The 18936-nt window shown below is 43.7% G+C and overlaps 1 protein-coding gene across 8 annotated transcripts in view; it reads left to right on the top strand.

Annotated features, from left to right (window-relative positions):
• SCML4 (Scm polycomb group protein like 4) overlaps positions 1-18936 on the top strand; it is a 124971-nt gene that overhangs the window by 86375 nt on the left and 19660 nt on the right. For 7 of the 8 annotated variants that reach the window (XM_047858421.1, XM_047858423.1, XM_047858420.1 and 4 more), the window contains one exon: positions 14433-14723. In XM_047858421.1, coding sequence (XP_047714377.1) covers positions 14433-14723 — 291 coding nt within the window. Of the gene's footprint in view, positions 1-14432; positions 14729-18936 lie in introns of all 8 variants that reach the window. The other variant, XM_047858422.1, reaches the window with a different exon arrangement.

The following is an 18936-nucleotide window of genomic DNA, read 5'->3' as shown; positions in this document are numbered from 1 at the left end:
TGTTCTCCGCCCCGATGTTGTCCAATTAAAGCGATGGTCTATCAGGCTTGGTGACACACACTTGTCCACACTCATTAGAGAATTTCCAAAAGACACTTGATTAGGCAATAAGACAATGCAAAGCTGTGACACGTAAGAAACTATCAAAGAAACAAAGTTTGTGCCCCCCCCCCCAAAAAAAAGGGTGATTTGGAGGAAGACATGATTTTCTGTTCCAGTATACAGCAGCAGGTCATGTGGGTTTGTTCTCTGTGGTTCTGGTGATAGTTTTAATTAAACCTAAGGCCTTGCCTCTCAAACTCTGGTCAGAAGCATCCTCATCACCTGAGAAAGGCAAGAGCTCAGAGGCCCTCCCACACTCTTTAACAACAGATCCCGGGTGATTTGAAGACACATTAAAGTCTGGGAAGTGTGGATTTAAGGAATACTCTCCCAGGTAGACAACTTGGCAGCTGAAGAGCCAGGTAGAACTCTCACAAGATAGCTCCTTTAGGAGTCAGGCGGGGCTGATATTCGTAGGGAACTTTGAAAAGTCATAGAAGTAGAAGGGACTGCTTGAGCGGTAGTGATCTCCCCGTTACTGGTGACAAGTGCAGATGCCCGCTTATTAGGCCATTAGGGGTAACTCTGGCAACCCAGAGAAGTAGGAGCAAGATGTCACAGCTGGAGGTGGCAGAGGCTAGCTCTGGGCAGCATGAGGTCAAGGTGCCCCAAAAGTCCCAGTGAGGGTCCCCCACCCCCACCGAGGTGGATCCCAAGGCAGAGGGGCTCACATTAGAACAGAGGGCATCTTTCAAATCTCTTCCTCAGGCCTTTGGAATATAAACTTCCTTCTGTGATCTTTCTTCTGTGTCCGGGGCAAACCAGACTTCAGACCTCCTCGGCTGCCCGAATCCAGGCCGGAAGGTAGAGTTCTTGGCTGGAAATCAGGAACATCAGTCATTTCCCTTCAATTCTATTAATCGACAGCCAAATGTGGTGTGCATTTTAGGAAGACCAGCTCACTGGTGCTTTGCAAGAATGGAGGCAGAAACATGGATTTGATAACATTTGCGGTTCTGTCAGAAGTCACGTGATGATCACAGGGAAATTTACTGTACCTTCGAATGTTGAAAAGAAAAGGTCTCAATTATAAATAAACTCAAGCCAGTGTTTTCCAAACTGGAATGTGCTCCCGAACCACCTGGCATCTTGTTAAAATGCAGATTCTGGCCTCAGCAGGACTGGCGTGGGGCCTGAGAGTCCGCATATTTAACAGGTGCCGGGTATTGGGGCTGCTGCTGGCTGGGGACCACACTCTGAGTGATAAAGTGTGGGCTGGCAGAGTTCTGCTCACCTAGGGAAATTTAGTTCAGGTTTGCAGTAAATTGAGTCTACGTGCGCTAGGACACTATATAAGTGTTGTCACTGAGGATGATCCCATGTCTTGTGGAGGTGTCCATGGGCTGGAGAGGAGATGGGGGGAGGGCAGAGTGGTTAGGTGAGGTGGTAGGTGTGCAGTCTGGGTGAGAAAGAGGAGGTTTGCTGCACTGGTGAGAAGGTTGAAAGAAAGCAAAGAATGACGACAGCAAATTCCTCAGTGTGGCCTGGCCATCTTCTGCAGCAGGGTCCCTGTTGCCCTTTAAGCTTCTCCGAATCCCAGAAGACGTCCGTCTGTTCTCCCAGACTCTTGTTTATACATCCTCAATGACACGTAATGCTGCCCCATACTGCAAGAATCTGGGTCCAGATCTCATCTCCCTGCCGGGTAGCCTTGGGGGCGGGGCCGCATAGTACCCGGCCGAGCCCGACGTGTAACGGGTCTGCAGCAAATATTTACTGACTTAAATTCTATGCACCGCAACAGAACAAATTGCTCACCAAGGGTTGGGGAGATCTCTGGAAACCGCAAATGTGATAACTGAACTCTCCTGCAAGATCTAATTTAGTGATTGGTTTCCTGCCTTTTGAAGTTTTAACATGATGGGAACAAACTGTTTACTTTTGGTTGAGTAGCTTTTTTGATACACAGATGGTAGGGGGTAGGAGAGGAGGAAGGACATTTGTTCTCGAGGCTTAATGTTTTCTTCCTTGGCTGGTGGTCTTTGAGCCAGGCACCAGAAAACTACTGGAATGACAGACCTTCACAATGTGCTCCGTTATGGTTGAACCTATGTACCCAGCCTTTAGAAATCAAATCTGCTTCCTTGTTGAAGTACAAATTCATCTAATATGATAGCTCTACAGAGAATGAGTATACAGGGAATAACTATCTTTCCAAAAGGTTGTTTATTTCTAGAAGGAAATAGAGTTTATCAAGTGGCATGAATTCCATTACATGGAAACATCTATTTAGGCAGTCAGCAAACATTTAGTGAGCTTCCCCAATGGTGATGCACCGAGGCCCACAGAGTCAGGCCAATTGTTCAGAGCCACACAGAAAGGCAGCAGTGGGGAGGGAATGGAGCCCAGGTCTTCTCTTCCCTGACCCTTTGCTTTTCTCTCAAGCCAGTTGTCAGTAGGGCCCTATTACCCAACACTTGCCGGTAGGGTGTACGTCTGTTTCTTGACTCAGACGGCTGATGGCACAAAATGGATGTTCACAAGTGGCTTGTGGTACACCTGTGTCATTTTGTCTACCAAAGATATAAAAGAACAAGACAAACCCCAACCCCCATTTAACAAAATCTAGGCAGAAGCTGTACTCCAAGATCAATTCTCTTTTCTCCTTCTGGATTTCCTATCTTGGCCCCAAGGAGTGTTTCATCCTTGTCCTTGTGCTCTGGGTACACCCTTGCTAGGTGACATCCCCAGGACAGGCAGGGCCCACCATTCCAGACTCTAGGAGAGCTCTTTCATTTCACAAAACCCACACACAGTGGTCTGCTCCACCACACGTTTGGCATCGTTTGACCTGGTATTTTAAATAATATGTGGAATGGTGGAGGAAAAAAAAAAAAAGAAGAAGAAGGAAGGTGTGTTACTCCAGATCCCCCTGCAGCCGCTTGTCTCCCAGTGTAGGCCAGTGACTGGAATATCTCAGAGCTATGCTCACCCTGCTACAGCCAGGGATCGTGTGAACAAAATGAGCCGTCCTGTTCTCAAGTCAAGTGTTGGAAAGAGGGTCATTTGGGAGGAGAACAAAGGATCAGTATCAAGCTCATGTGTTAAGAATCCTCTGAGAAAGTTTTGGCGGAAAGGGTAAAAGAGGAATGTCCCTACGGTCTACGGCAAATACAAAGGCCTTTCCTGTATTTTCAGATGGACAGGTCTGGGAGAAGCCCAGCCACAGCTCCTACAGCATGAAAGGGGGAGCATTTGCCAGCGTGGGATTCCTAACTTTAGTTCTGCCCCTGGGTATAATATGAGTTCATGTAGGAAAAGTTATTTATTGTGTTTCTAGTTATATCATTCATTAATTTATAATATCTGTACATATTTTAAAGCATTTACCTAGGGGCGCTGGGTAGGCTCAGTTGGTAGAATGTGTGACTCTTGATCTCAGGGTTGTAAGTTCAAGCCCCACATTGGGTGTAGAGATTACTTAAAAAAATAAAATCTCAAAAACAAACAAACAAACAAACAGACAACAACAAACATTGAACTAAAAGGGAAAAATATAACCTCTCGAGAAAGGCCTGGGTTTTGTAGAATTTAAAATAGATTATTTCAATGTTCAGTGATTTAGTGACTCTCTTTGCATTGCAAGGCTTAGGTTCTCTTCTGAGACCTGTAGATACTGAGGAAGCACAAGATAAGTATTCAATACTTATTGTTAAATGAATGAGTGTTCCAATTAAGTTGTTATATAAAGATAAACTTTATGAACTCTCTCCTATTAGTGGGTAGTTTCTGGGTCTCATACACAAGCAATATAAACCCTTTGCTAAAAAAAATCCCATAAACTTCCTTGCAGAGAATTGAATAGGTATTCTATAGCAGATACATCCTAGCTGCTACTGAATTAATAATTATAATTTCCAACCTGGATATGCAGAGTCAAGGGAAATGAAACAAATGGCCTTTTCTCATCTGTATTCGTTATCTATTGCTATGTGACAAATTACCCCCAAAAGTTAGTGGCTTCAAATAACATTTATTATCTCAGTTTCTGTGAGTCAGCAGTTCAGGGGCAGCTTAACTGGGTCCCCTGGCTCTGGGTCTCATACCGGCCTGCATCCTGAACTAGGAAAGATCCACTTCCTAGCTTATTCATGTGGCTGTTGGCAAGATTCAGTTTCCTGTGAGCTGTTGGTTTCTTGCCATATAGGCCTCTCCACAGAGCATCTCACAACATGGCAGCTTGCTTTATACCAGCGTGAGGAATGCTGCAAAGTATCATGAGCCTTCCTAAAAGTCAGGATATACATTTAGAACCAAAGCTTTGGAGATGTCCTCTATTCTGGTGACTCCAACGTTTTCCTGATTGAGGACCCCTTTTCATTTCCTTGAAGTTCTAGAAAGACCAGAAAGTGTGTGGCTGTTGAGGAAACAGAACATGACTGTGGAAGGTGTCCCCCTCTCTTCACCCTCCCTCACCTCTTAGGAGTTCCCACAAGAACTTCGGGTAGAGGCAGGGCAAATGTGCAAGACCATATAGAGAGTGATTATAGGACCTGCTTTCCTCTTAAGACTGGAAGAGCATTCATTATCCCAAATGGCTGGCATTGGGCAAAATTGCCTTTGGGCAAAATTTCCACAGGAGGAAATCAACCCAGAGGCTTAGCACAAAGTCTTAGGCAAACCAGAAACATTTGAGAGGACTACAGTTCAGGTGTCAGGCATTAAAATTATGGTTGGTTTCTGTGCATCTCATTAGGGGAGAAAAAATATAAATGTGCTTAAATGGACCAGAGGGGAGTCATAAGGTTGATTCTGAGGGCTGAGTGATCTGAACTTAGAGGCAAGCTTAAAGGGAAAAATCTATACTGGCCAGAGACCAAGTTAATGGAAAATTTAATTGAAGCGAATGAAATGCTAAGCCTCGTAGGTGGTGTGGCCTGGTGCCCTTTGAACCGGGAAGGCTGGGACAGGAGGCCATAGAGGGCCCTGAGGGAAAACGTGATGAGCTTATCTGAGCAAGAACGAGGGCGGGACTGAGCCTGAGAAAAGAAAGTCTGCAAACCTCCACTCGAGCCTCAGAGAAAGGCAGCCCGAGGGCAGAGAGGAAATCTGCTGGTTTCTGCCACCACCTAGAAGTCCTTAGAGGTCCTCTCTGCCTCCCGGAGCAGTGCTGGGTGCCCGTGGTGCTGGAGAGGAGTGAGGCTGAGGCTGCCTGGTGGCAGACACCGTCAGCGCCACCTGAGGTAGGAAACAATGGCCCCCTGTTGGGGCTCTCAGCAGGGTGCAGCTCTGCTGGGGACCTGCTACTGTTTCCCGGGGTCTTCTCCCTCTTGCCCCCTTCCTCTTTCGGCTTCTCTCCTTGCATGTCTTTCTCTGCATTCCAGAGCTTACTGGCTGTGCTCTCTAGGTGGTGGCACCTGGTTAAGCGCCGCCAGGTAATAATGATCCCCCAGCTTTTCCAATGGCAGCATATGGGGGCCACGGTGCAGCTTCCTTTTCTGATCTGGGTTTCAGAGCTGGGATCTGAGGAGCTCCCTTCTCTTCAAGCAGCCGAGCCAAGCTGTTCACACATGGAGCGCTCTGGACACTGACCCAGTGGTTTGACTTTCTTGCCAGCCTGGGCAGGGTTGTGCGGCCTGCTGGACGGGGCAGGCCGGCTGGCAATCGATCCCGGAGAAAGGCAGTGGCTGCCGGTCGGGGCGGGGGAAGGTGGCGGTGATGATTATAGAAAAGGATCACTGTGTGCAGCTGTCCCTTTAACTGGGGAGTTATGCCTGATGTGGGGAAATAGGGTGGGGAGTGGAGGGTGAGTGTGTGTGTGTGTGTGTGTGTGTGCGCGCGCGCGCACACACACACATGTGAGAGAGCGGGTGGGGACAACTGTAATGAAAGTGAATAGTTTCTAAGACTCTGGAATTTGGGGGTTATTATGGCATGATTAGGTATTATTTGAGAAAAATTCTGCAGATGGTGGTATTGATGCTTTTCAGGGCTTCATTTGGTTGGAAACTCCAAGTAAAGTGCCAGTTTAATTGTTTTAATAAAATAAACAGTCCAAGTTCACTTAACTGGGAGCAGTTAGGTCTTGTGTCCCAAATGACAAAGGGTCAACACCAGCCTGAACTAAAACTCCATCAGAAGGGTCTGTACTTTTAGACACGTGGGCCCCCTTTTCCTCTCTGTGCAACTCTCACTGCTTTGGGACTTTCTCTTTCTCTCGCTCTCTATCGGCTTTCTTCTTCCTGTCCCTCTGTCTCTTCCTGCTTCTCTTTGGATGTTCTCTACATCCCAGGTGCTCTTGCCTGACCCTCCAGGACTGCAACAGGGGTGGGTTGCACTGGGTGGGCGACCTGGAAGCCTCTGCAGAGGTGAGGGGAGTGTCCACGCACTCCTGACCCTAAAGTGTGTTTCCCAAAAGGGGAGGTTTAGACACAGCTCAGATTCAGAAGCAAATGGGTATCCCTGGAGGCTTGAGTGGGTTGGAACTCTTCTAGAGTGTTCTTTGGCCACCCTGGTGGGCAGGCTGCATATACAGAGGCTGGGGGAAAACGTAGTTCTCCAACAGTTTGGGAATGGTGAAAAAGGAACACCAGGCTCTCCTGAAAATTCCTAAGACTTTAAACCCTGAAAATGTGGTAGCCTCTTTGTGCCATCGGTGCATTTGCTTTCTATTTGAGCTTGCTCATGTGATAGTACAAGAGCAGGTTGTTCCTTTCTCTGGAGGAAAGTTTTAGTGATTTTGCAGGCGGCATCCTTTGTCTCCTGGATAGAGGCAGGGAGGTTATAAAGACAAGTACAAGAGACGCCTCTCATTTGCCTCACTCTGCTGAGCTCAGATTCTCCACAGAGATTAAATGGCCTTAAACAGAGGCCGGGTTGGATCCTCCTGTTTAATGAGAGGTGCCAGGGTGACAAGCTCATTTCAGATGAGAAGTGATTTTCTAAAAATCAGGGAGAGAAAGACCACGAACGTCTTAACCCCGTCAGCCCTGTGGTTTGCCGCGAGTTTGTGCAGGAGTTGGACCCGCGCAGGGCACTCGTGCCTGACAATCTCAGGACTGCTGGCCCCATCTGGTGTTCACTCACCAGTCAGCCACCAAACCGCTTGAGAAGTGCACTTCTCTCCTCAAGTATGGGTTTGGTCCTTCTTCTTAGGAACTTTAAATAGTGGTTTTAGGTAACAAACAGTCCATGTGTCACACTATGAAATTCTTAAGCTACTAAAAGTTCTGCATACCTATAATTCATCTACCTGTATGTTGATGACTTTATAGTTTTGAATAGTATAAAGGCTTGTATCTTTTTTTTAAATATATGAAATTTATTGTCAAATTGGTTTCCATACAACACCCAGTGCTCATCCCAAAAGGTGCCCTCCTCGATACCCATCACCCACCCTCCCCTCCCTCCCACCCCCCCATCAGCCCTCAGCTTGTTCTCATTTTTTAAGAGTCTCTTATGCTTTGGCTCTCTCCCACTCTAACCTCTCTCTTTTTTTTTTTTTTCTTCCCCTCCCCGATGGGTTCCTGTTAAGTTTCTCAGGATCCACATAAGAGCGAAAACATATGGTATCTGTCTTTCTCTGTATGGCTTATTTCACTTAGCATCACACTCCAGTTCCATCCACGTTGCTACAAAGGGTCATATTTCATTCTTTCTCATTGCCACGTAGTACTCCATTGTGTATATAAACCACAATTTCTTTATCCATTCATCAGTTGATGGACATTTAGGCTCTTTCCATAACTTGGCTATTGTTGAGAGTTTTAAAGGCTGGGATCTGGCAGCCATCTTTTTTCCCCCATTTTTAAAAATTTTATTTAAATCCCAGTTAGTTAATGTATAGTGTAATAATGATTTCAGGAATAGAATTTAGTGATTCATCGCTTCCATATAACACCCAGTGCTCATCCCAACGACTGACCTCCTTAATGCCCAACGCCCATTTAGCCCATGCCCCCCACCCAACATGCCTTCAGCAACCCTCATTTGTTCTCTGCATGTAAGAGTCCCTCATGGTTTCCTCCCTTTCTGTTTTTATCTTATTTTTCCTTCCCTTCTTCCATGTTCATCTGTTTTGTTTCTTAAATTCCACATATGAGTGAAATCATATGATATTTATCTTTCTCTGACTGACTTATTTTGCTTAGCATAATACATTCTAGTTCCATGCACAGTGTTGCAAACTAAAGCAAGAGAAATTGGGGTTAGATGTAAGGAAGAAATTTTAGCCAATGAGATTTGTCGTACAATGACCTCACTCTGAGGGAGATTGTAAAATCTCTTGCAGGAAGCTTTTAAATAAGAGGCTCATTTATTTTCCTTATTTACCACCCAGCTTGAAAAGAGAGGTTGGACTAACTAACTCAGTGCATTCCAGTGTTAATACACCACCTTCACAATTTTTGTACGACCATATGACAACTGTAGAAGTGTTCACTCAAGATATTCCTTTAACAGGTTCATTTCTTTTAACTTTAGCTGTTAGTCACCCTAAGCAATGATATTGTGCCAGTGAAATCATAGTTCAATGGGCTAATTAAATTTTTTTATTGCTGTACACTAAAATACATGACTATAAAAAATAATATTCATCTGTTGTGTCTTCCAAAAAGATACATGTTCAAGTCCTAACTTCCAGTGCCTGTGAATGGGACTTTCTTAAAAAAAAATTTTTTTTTAATGTTCATTTAATTTTGAGAGAGAGATAGTGCCAGTCAGGGAGGGGCAGAGAGAGAGGGGGCGGGGGGAGACACAGAATCTGAAACAGGCTCCAGGCTCTGGGCTGTCAGCACAGAGCCCAATGTGGGGCTCAAACTCATGAACCATGCGATCATGACCTGAGCCGAAGTCAGACACCTAACAGACTGAGCCACCCAGGCGCTCTGGGACTTTCTTTAGAAATAAAGTTTTTGCAGATGTAATCCAGACCAGGTCATACTGAATGATGGACCCTAATCCAGTGACTGATGTCTTTCTAAGACATTTGGACGCAGACACAGATGCACAGGGCAGATGCCATGTGACAATGGAGGCGGATTAGAGCCATTTGTCTACCATGAAGGATTGTTGGCTACACAAGCAACAAGGTAGAGGCTAGGAAGGATCCTACCTTTGAGCCTTAAGAAAGAACATGGCTCTGCCGACACTGTTATTTCATGCTTCTAGTGTTCAGAACTACAAGAGAATACCTTTCTGCTGTTTTAGGCCAACAAGTTTATGGTAATTTCTGCAGCTTTAGGAAACGAACACACCAAAGTCACACCTGATATCATCCCCTGTCCCACCAGTGAGACACATCTAACACTTGGGGAGATGCTGGCCGGGTTGCTCTCTGCAGGCCCTTTTCAGTCCTGTAGGTAAATAATGATGGCCTTCATTATATCAGTCATCTTTACGCTTTGGCGTGATGTAAGTGTCAGCACCCCTATTTATAAAGGTGAGGAAAAGGCTGTTTGAACCGGGTTTGAGCAGCTGTGTCTCATCAATTCTGAACGGCACCCTGGTGTGTGCACCTGTACGTGCTGTTCGCTCCCAGGCTTCCTGGGAGCTCCAGGCTATGCAGAGACCCCATGGGGGGCTTGCGGACCTGTCTCCATGGCTGTTCACCCGCTGCCTCTGGAATCACTGGTGTATCCTTTGCTGGGTAGAAGGCTTTGGCTTGATGGTCTCTCAAGTCGGTTTTACTTTTTGATGAATTCATTTGGATCCCAGCCCAGAAACTGACTTTTTATTACCTTTGATCTCACCCATGGTCGTCAGCAGTTTTTAAACCAATAAAGTCCACGTTCCCTTGTTCCCCATTTCTGCACGTTGTCATAGGAGAACAATCTTTCATTTGCATCTCTATTTTCCAGCTATAGTGCAGATTGGAGAATTATCTGCATTCTCTGCCTTACACTATCAGAAATATGTAGACATATTTAATTTGGATTTAAAATATTTAATAAACAAAATAAACATTTTAGTTACATCTTTTTTTTATCATTGGTTGTCATTTATTTACATGAATTGTAATGCATGTTCTATGCAATGGCTGCCTCACTGCTAACAGCGCCCAAATGTCTACTCAGTAAATATTTATGGAGTGCCTTCTGTATGCCAGACACTATGAGTAGCTTCCTCACATATACCAAAGCACCTGCCACTAGGTCAAAGGATACCAAAAGGATTGGTATCTCAGATACCAAATCAAAGATACCAAAAGGATTGGTATCTCAGATAATGAGAACATTCCAAAAAGGGGACTATAATGGCAGCCTTACTCCTTACTGGCTTAGAATGGTGCTGGCCCATAGTAGGTGCACAATAAGTGTTAGTTTTCGTCTTCCCACAAACAGTGGATGAGGATTCCAATTTCTCTACAGCATCAACATTTGTCTTTATCTGACTTTTTTATTGTAACCATTCTAGTGAGTGTGAAGTTATAGTTCTTTGTGGGTTTGATTTGCATTTCCCAATGGCTAATGATGGGGAACATGTTTCATGTGTTTATTAGCCATTTGTATATCTTCTTTGGAGAAAAGTCTATTCAAGTCCTTTGACCACTTTTAAATTAGGTTGTCTTTTCATTACTGAGTTACTCTGGAAACAAGTCCCTGATGAGATACATGATTGGCAAGTATTTTCTCCCATTCCGTGGGTTATCTTTTCACTTTTTTTTTAATGGTATCTTTCAAAGCACAGAAGTTTGAAATTTTAATAAAGTCCAATTTGTGTATTGTTTTCTTTTGTTGCTCACGCTTTTGGTGTCAAATGTAATAATGCCTTGCCAAACTCAAGGTCATGAAGATTTATTCTTATGTTTCCTTCTAAGAGTTTTATAAATTCTTGCTCTTACATTTAAGTCTTTGGCCAATATTGAGTTGATTTTTTTTGTATATGGTATGAAGTAAGGGTCCAATTTCATTGTTTTGCATGTGGATATCCAGTTGTTCCAACACCAGTTTGTTGAAAAGATTTTTCTTTCCCCACTAAATGATTTTGGCATCCTTGTGGGGAATCAGTTGAACATACATTGGTTTATTTTTGAACTCTCAATTCAATTCCATTGATCTACATGCCTACTCATATTCCAGCATCACACTGTCTTTACTATCATTGCTCTGTAGTCAATTTTGAAATTGGAAAGTGTGAATGCTCCATTTTGTCCTTTTCTCATGATTGTTTTGGTTAATCTTGGCCCCTCAAAAATTGTATGAATTTTAGAAACAGCTTGTCAATTTCTACAAAGAAGTCAGCTGAGATATTGACAAGAATTACGTTGACTTTATAGGTCAATTTAAGGATTATTGCCATCTTAACAATATTCAGTCTTCTGATTCATGAACATGAGATTTTTCCCCATTTGTTTAGATCTTCTTTACTTTCTGTCAACAGTATTTTATAGTTTTCAGTTTTACGCTTCTTTTATTAAACTTATTTCCCCATATTTTACTCATTTAATGTTATTATAAATGAATTGTTTTCTTAACTTCATTTTCAGATTGTTTAATCTGAAACACAATTGGTATTTGCATATTGATCTTGTATCCTGCAACCTTGCTAAACTCGTTTAGTAGTTCCAATAATGTTTTAATGGATTCTTTAGGATTTTCTACATACGAGAGATAGTTTTATTTCTTCCTTCCCATCTAGGTGCTTTTTCTTTCTTTTTCTTACCAAATTGGGTTGGCTGGAACTTCCAGTAAAATGTTGAATAGAAGTGGTGAGAATAAGCATCCTTGTCTTTTTCTTGATCTTAGGAAGAAAAGCATCTAGTCTTCCACCATTAACTCTGATGTTAGCTATAGGGTTTTTGTAGATGCGATTTCTCCAGTTGAGGAAGTTCCCTTCTATTCCTAGTATGTTGAGTGTTTTTATCAGGAAAGGACAATGGATTTTGTCAAATCTATTGAGATCATTGTACTATCTTTGTTTTTTTTATTCTATTTATATGGTATATTACATTAACTGATTTTTAACTGTTAAAACAGTCTTGCTTTCCTGGGATAAATCCTACTTGGTCACGGTGTATAAGTTATATTATATGTTATAGGATTTGATTTGCTAGTATTTTGTTGAGGATTTTTGTGTCCATGTTCATAAGAGATATTATTCTATAATATTCTATTCTTGGAATGTCTTTGTCTGGATTTGGTACCAGGTTAATAGTGGCCTTATAGAATGAGTTGGGAAGTATTCCTTCCTTGTATTAGTTTGCTTGGTCGCCACAACAGAATACCACAGTCTAGTTGATTTAACAATAGAATTTATTTTCTCAGAGTTCTAGAGGCTAGACGAGTGAGATCAACGTGCTGTCAGGGGTGGTTTCTGTTGAGAGCGCTCTTCCTGATTTGTGAACAGCCACTGTCTTGCTGTGTCCTCGCATGGCCTCTTCTCTGTGCATGTATGTTGCTGGGGTGGGGGGGCGGGTGGGAGGAGAGGGAGAGGGAGAGAGAGAGAGAGAGAGAGAGAGCTAGTGAGCATGTGTTGTCAAATTAAGGTCCTACCCTTAAGACCTCACTTAACCTTTACTACCTTCTTGTATGTAGTCACTTTGGGAGTTAGGACTTCAACATATGAATTTTAGAGGACACACTTCAGTCCATAACATTCCTCTTCTATCTTTTGGAAGAGTTTGTAAAGAATTGGTTTTAATTTTTCTTTAAATGCTTGGTAGGATACACTCATGAAACCATCTGGGCCTGGGATTTCTTTGTGAGTAGTTTTGATTACTGATTCATTCTGTCTACTTGTTACAGGTTTACTCAGATTGTCTTTTTTTTTTTTTTTTTGAGTCAGTTTTGGCAATTTGTCCATTTCTTCTGTCTACATTCTTCTTTTATCTAATGTATTGGCATATGATTGTCCATAGTATTCCTTAATGATCCATTTATTTCTGTAAGATTGGTAGTTATGTCACCTCTTTCATTTCTGTTTCTGATCATTTGAATCTTCTTTTTTCCTTGCCCGGTCTAGCTAAAGTTTTTCAATTTTGTTATTGTTTCGAAGAGCCAGCTTTGTATGCATTGATTTTCTCTGTTGTTTTTTTAGTCTTTACTTATTTCTGCTTTAATCTTTATTTCTTTCCTTCTGCTTAGTTAGGTATAGTTTGCTCTTTTTTTCCCTAGCATCTTATCATGAAAGATTAGGTTATTAATTTGAGATCTTTCTTCTTTTTAATGTAATTATTTACAGCTATAAATTTTGCTTTAAGCACTGCTTTAGCAACATCCCATATGCAATGACTTTTATTTCCAGACAAGATCCATATGTTTTCCAACATATAAGAATTGCTAGTTCCCCTAATAAAATCAAGTCTTAATCTTTCATTATCTGCATTATGGGAGGAATCCATAATGAAGAAAACATCTGGGTCTTGTGGCCTCAAATGTGTTACCCCATTGCCAGCCTTGGAGGATCCACTGGTTTTTGTTACTCTAACAATTTTCTTTGTGCATGTCAAGATCTGTTTTGACCATATGTGGTATAAAGATGATTACTGATGGGACCAGGCACATGTGATCTTGTCTGGGACTGGAGGGACTAAAGACAAGGAATTCCTAGAATATTTTTCTTTTTCTTTCTATTCCCATAATCCTCCTGAACTTTCTGCTTAAAAATAAAACAAAACACCCCACACCATTTGGCCATAGGTATAGGTCACAGAGTTCAACAGGGAGTTCAAGCTTTAAAAGTATAGAAAATTGTGATTTACTTGAGCAAAGGGAAGCTGATGATGAGGTTGGCTGACTCTTCAGCAGCTTTACTCCCCCTGCACTTTTGATTGGCTCTTTATCTCTCAAAGGCAGGTTATGGGGAGGACCGTGGGGCCAATCAGATCAGCATTTGTGTCCCCAGCTTGTTAGCTTTGGAGGAAGGACAGTACCCTTCTGTGTATTGAGACTAAAATTAGGGGGGTGGAGGGGGAAGCACCATTGTCCCTATGTCACCACCCAGGCCAAAGTGGTTCTCCTAACTCAAGGGCATTGTAACTCTTGCTTGATATCTCCAAGTGAGGCTAGCAGTGTTAGTGGGCAAGAGAAAAGAGCGCAGGGAGATTCAGACAAGCTAGTAGTGACTGCTGGAGAGGCAACACCATGGAAGGAGAAACACCTTTGAATTTTATTTCCAAATCACCAATAACCAAATTAATCCCTTTTTCTTCCGAACACAGAAGGGGCACATCTCCCATCCCTTCTCTGGGATATGCTTTGTTGGTGAGACAAGTGTCTCAATCTGCTTAGAGGTGAACTATTTGGGATTATGATATGGGGTGCATTCCTCCTCATCTCTCGTTCCCACAGGTAGTGGCACCCATGCCACTGAGGAAATGTTTGCCAAGATTGTCAGGTAGCCCCTGGACTTGCTTTCTGATCTCTGCTTCTCTGTCCTGCCTTCTTGCTTAGCAAAAACAGTCACCACTGAGGAGTGCCTGGCGAACCCTGTGGGCATGAACCGCTACAGCATGGACCCCTCCGCCTCCACCTTTAGCCACAGGGGCTCCTTGCCCACCTCTTCCTCGCTGTACTGCAAGAGACAGAACTCTGGAGATGGCCACCTTGGGGGAGTCTTGGCCACCACTGCCAGTGGTCCCCGCTCCAGCCCCATGTCCTCTGGAGGCCCCTTGACACCTGGGCTGAGGCCCCCAGGCTCCAGCCCCAAGAGAAACGGGACCCCTCTTGAAGGAAACAGATGTGGTAATGTAATGCATGCTCTGGCTTCCCCATGACTTAACCTCCTCTGCCCTTGCTCTGGGATAACTGCATGTAGGGGGAAGGGGGTGGCTTCAGGGGGAACAATGATTTCTGAATATGGAACACTGGGAAATTGGAAGCCCTTTCAAGAATTTTTGTTGTTCTTAAAGGCAGCTAACTTCAACTTTTGACCATAAGTAAAGAAAATAGTATATAAGAACAGGCTAGGCTGTAGGAGTAAGTAGATTCCAAAATGTACAGTGGCTCAAATGCAATAGAAATTTATTTTATTTTTTTGTTCAAGAGTCCAAGGTGGGTGTTCTTAGGTCGTGGATGCCTCCCAATTCAGGGACTCAGACTTTGTCCATTTTGTGGCCCTGCTATCCCCTATGGCCTCCATGCCCCAAACACCTACTGGGTAGAAAGGGAAAGAGTGAGGAAGGCGCATACTTTTCCCTAGGGCTTGAGAATGATGCACGTCATTTCCACTCACATTTCATTGGCAAGAGCTGGCCATTATGCCACACTTAACTCTAAGGGAATCTGAGAGATGTAGATCATCTCTGTGCCAAGAAAAAGAAGAACCAGATGTCAACAAAGCATCTTTTCTTGCATAGTGGGTGACATTTGTAGGACACAAATACATGGGCAGGACCAGAGTTAAACAACATTTCCTTAATGCTGGTTATACTACCTTGTAATACCTTGTTGGGATGCAATGCATGAAAGTGCTCTCATTCTAGGGACAGCTTTGTGTCTATTGTGAATTGTTTTGTTTTTTTAAATCATTTTCAAGCTTCAGTATTTCATTAATGAACAAAGGCTGTAAAGCATAGTGGATAATCCATGGACTATGGAGCCAGATGCACTGGGCTAGAATCATGGACCTACCACTTCCTGACTGTATGACCTTTTGCAAGTCTGGGTTTCTCGGTGCCTCAGTTTCCTCACCTGTAAAATTAGAATGATAACAACAGCATCTATCTCATAGGTTTGTTGGGAGGATTAAATAAGTTCACACGTGTATTTAGTGTCAGACCAAGGACATGGTAAAAGCTCGATAAAGATTAGCTGTCACAGATCACGTGAACACATCTCTCACCCAATCACAGCCCAGCAGCTCTGCACCTGAAAGCTGCTGAGGAGAGGAGGCCCCAGGCTGAGGAGTTAGGGAGTCTTCATCTTGCCCCTCTGGAGCCTCCCAATGGGTTGGCCGTCTTCTTTGACAAGTCACATTTTTGTTCGGAGTCTTGGATCTCTCAACCAGTAGCCCTGAGAAGCCACAGTGATGAGCTAGTTTGTATGATCCAACATCCTCCATGTGTTCCCCTCAAAGACCTCCCCCATCTCACACAAGGCTCTCCTGGCTGAGGATAGATAGAAAGGCAGGCAGGAACGCCTTGCGCAGAAGGCACTTCTGAGGAGCAGAGTACAGAATCCCTCAGCCACGGGGGCTCTTGCCAAATGTAGAGGCACCCTGCAGACTACTTCCCAACATTGGCACATAAGCCATCAGCCATGCAGAAGATTTGAGTGGGCAGAGCCCATTTTCCAAATGGGAGAGACATTGTTCTACCTGATTTTTAAGAACAAGAGAAGAGAACAAGATTTGGCACAAAACAACATCTTAAAGTAAATGAGGGGCAGCGTTTATTTCCTAGGCTTATCCCCAGAGTTTTTGTAGCACCCAGCATGTAGTAGTTCAATAAACATTCATTATCTCTGTGTCCCCTACCATGATGCCAGTGTCCTCATGTTGCCCCTGGTTGTCAAAACACTCCTCTTGGTGCCCCTCTGCCTTTTAGCTGTCTCTTCCTGTCAACCTCTTCTCCTCAACCCAGTTCCCATTTGCTCAGGGTGATCGCAGGTCATCGCCTGATTGAGTTGACTCATAATTCTAAGAGTGTTGCCATTTTTTAAAAAAGAGATATTTACCCTGTCTTCTGGTCAAGTTGGTGGAGTATCAGGCCCAATGTTGTAAGTGTAGGATTTAAGCAATAAAAGGATGAAAAGAACTTCTATCACTACCTGAAGAATTGTCTGCTCCATCCCAGTCTGTCTGGTATCCCTGGATGGGGGGAATCTTAGATCCTTCAAAGGGATCTCAAGGTAGCTTCCCTCCCCCGCTGGGATGCCCTCCTATCTATCACTCCCTCAACAACTCTCTTGTCCTTCATTTTTGCCTCCTCCCCAGCCCTTTGTCCTCCAGTTAGCTGTCTGAGGGGGTCTGCCTGAGGAGTGGCCCAGACCCTCCCTGGGAACCAACTCTGAGAGAACCCTCTCTGTTAGAGCTCTGGTTAACCCCCCAGGAGATCCCCACTCACTCAGGGCTTTGCCTCTTAGGATCTTGGGTAAAATCAGAGAGATGGAGCCCACCAGTGCCTGTTACCTTCCGCTCCAAGAAAAACACTAACTGTACCCTGAATACGGATTGCCTCTTTCACTACTTAGAAATATTAGTGAGAACTTTGATGCCCTGCGAATCAGAATTGTCCATAATTAGCTGGACGCTTTGGGGCTTTGGGATGTTCAAAAATCACACACTCACCCACCTACCTTCCTCATTTTAGCTGCAAAATGTAATGGTAGAAGTTCATTGTTGAGCCTCTGTAGTATACTGAAGAAAAAAGAAAATTATTCACCCTTTGTAGGCACATTAACTCGAATGCTCCAAAGATTCCTTTAACCAGTGTGCTAAATGGAAACATAGATACCAGAAAGCCAGCCAGCTATCTCCACTCTAGCATCAAGATGTAGGAGGGCAGTGCCAGCATCTCTGAGAGAGGTTTCCACTGCTGCTTCCATCTCATTGGCCAGAACTTAGTCACATGGCTACCAGCTGCAAGGGAAACTGGGAAATATGATTTTGTTCTAAGAAACCACAATCCCAGCTGGAAATCAGGGTTTCCGTTATAAAGGAAAAAGTGCAAAAAGAGATATTGAGTAGGTGACCGAGAGTCTCAGCCACACCTCCCAATTAGAAATGTTTGTTCCTTCCAATTCCTTCTGTAGCACTTTGTTCTCTCATCTCTAGGACTTCCTCTTCCCTGTCCCACAGTAGGAACCAGACCCTCAGCTTTGTGAGGTCCCTTGCTCATATCCAAATCCTCCATAGCCCCAGAATAGGAGCCTGCTTGCTTGAGGCACATACTAAATAACTATTTATTGAGCACCTACCAAGAGCCAGACACTTTCCATACATTATTTATGACTTCTTGCAAGTTGTATTTTATGATTTATTATAATATGAACGTATTATTATAGTAGGTATTATTATATACAAGGTACAGATAAAGAAAGTGAAGATCAAGATAAGGTCATTCAAGTGTTGAGTCAGGATTTCACTTTAACTGGCTCCAAAGCCTGTGTCTTTCAAAATTACCCCAGGGATTTCCAGACTTTCAGTAGGCTTTAGGGGGTCCCTTCGAAGCTCTAGGGGATAGGGAAGAGGGGATGGGAGCAGACAGGACTCCCAACACCCTGCCCTCTTTAACCAGGGCCTCTTCACATTTGCAGAGCGGTGTTCTATGTATGCTTTGCTCAAAGTCCGTGCAGCTAAACATATCTGGAACCCATGGAGATAAGCTGTGCTGAATCAAATGGCAGTATATTAAAGTAGGAGAGGAAACCATTGGCCTCCTTACCCATTTGTCACTTAACTGCCAGTCTGGGTGCTTGCTGTAGGCACTCTGGAGGGTTATGAAGTTTGCCCTCCACCCTGGGAATTGCTCAGGATTGCTCTGGAATTGCTTCCCAAGTGTAAGTACTTGGTTTGAAGAAACCATACCTCTTTAGGAGGGTTTGACCTAAGTCATAAACCCTGGAGGGGACCTAAAAAAGGATTTTCCCCTGTGGTGCTAATCAAAATGGTTTAAAATCACAGAATCCAGAGAACTGCATGAGGCTGCAGGCAGGAGGGTAGATATGGATGACATGAAAAATTTCTCAGCCTTCTCTCGTGAGTACTCCCCCTGCCCCCTGCTGTCTTGATAGATCATACCTATAGCCCCCGCCAGTGGATTCTGAGGGGATGTATTCACAGGACACATTTCCTTGGTTTTTGCTGATACTCGGGTAAAAATTTGAGAGCTCTTCCCCATCCAACATATAAACATCTTCTCCCACCCAACATGCAAGCATCAAGAGCTATAAAGTTTTCAGATAACAAAAGCTTCCTAACTTTTGCATTAAATAGGACATGCTGTCGAAGTCCCAA

The sequence above is a fragment of the Prionailurus viverrinus genome, chromosome B2, assembly GCF_022837055.1.
Source record: "Prionailurus viverrinus isolate Anna chromosome B2, UM_Priviv_1.0, whole genome shotgun sequence".
In the NCBI taxonomy this organism is placed as follows: domain Eukaryota; kingdom Metazoa; phylum Chordata; class Mammalia; order Carnivora; family Felidae; genus Prionailurus; species Prionailurus viverrinus.
This window is presented reverse-complemented; position numbering and strand designations above follow the sequence as displayed.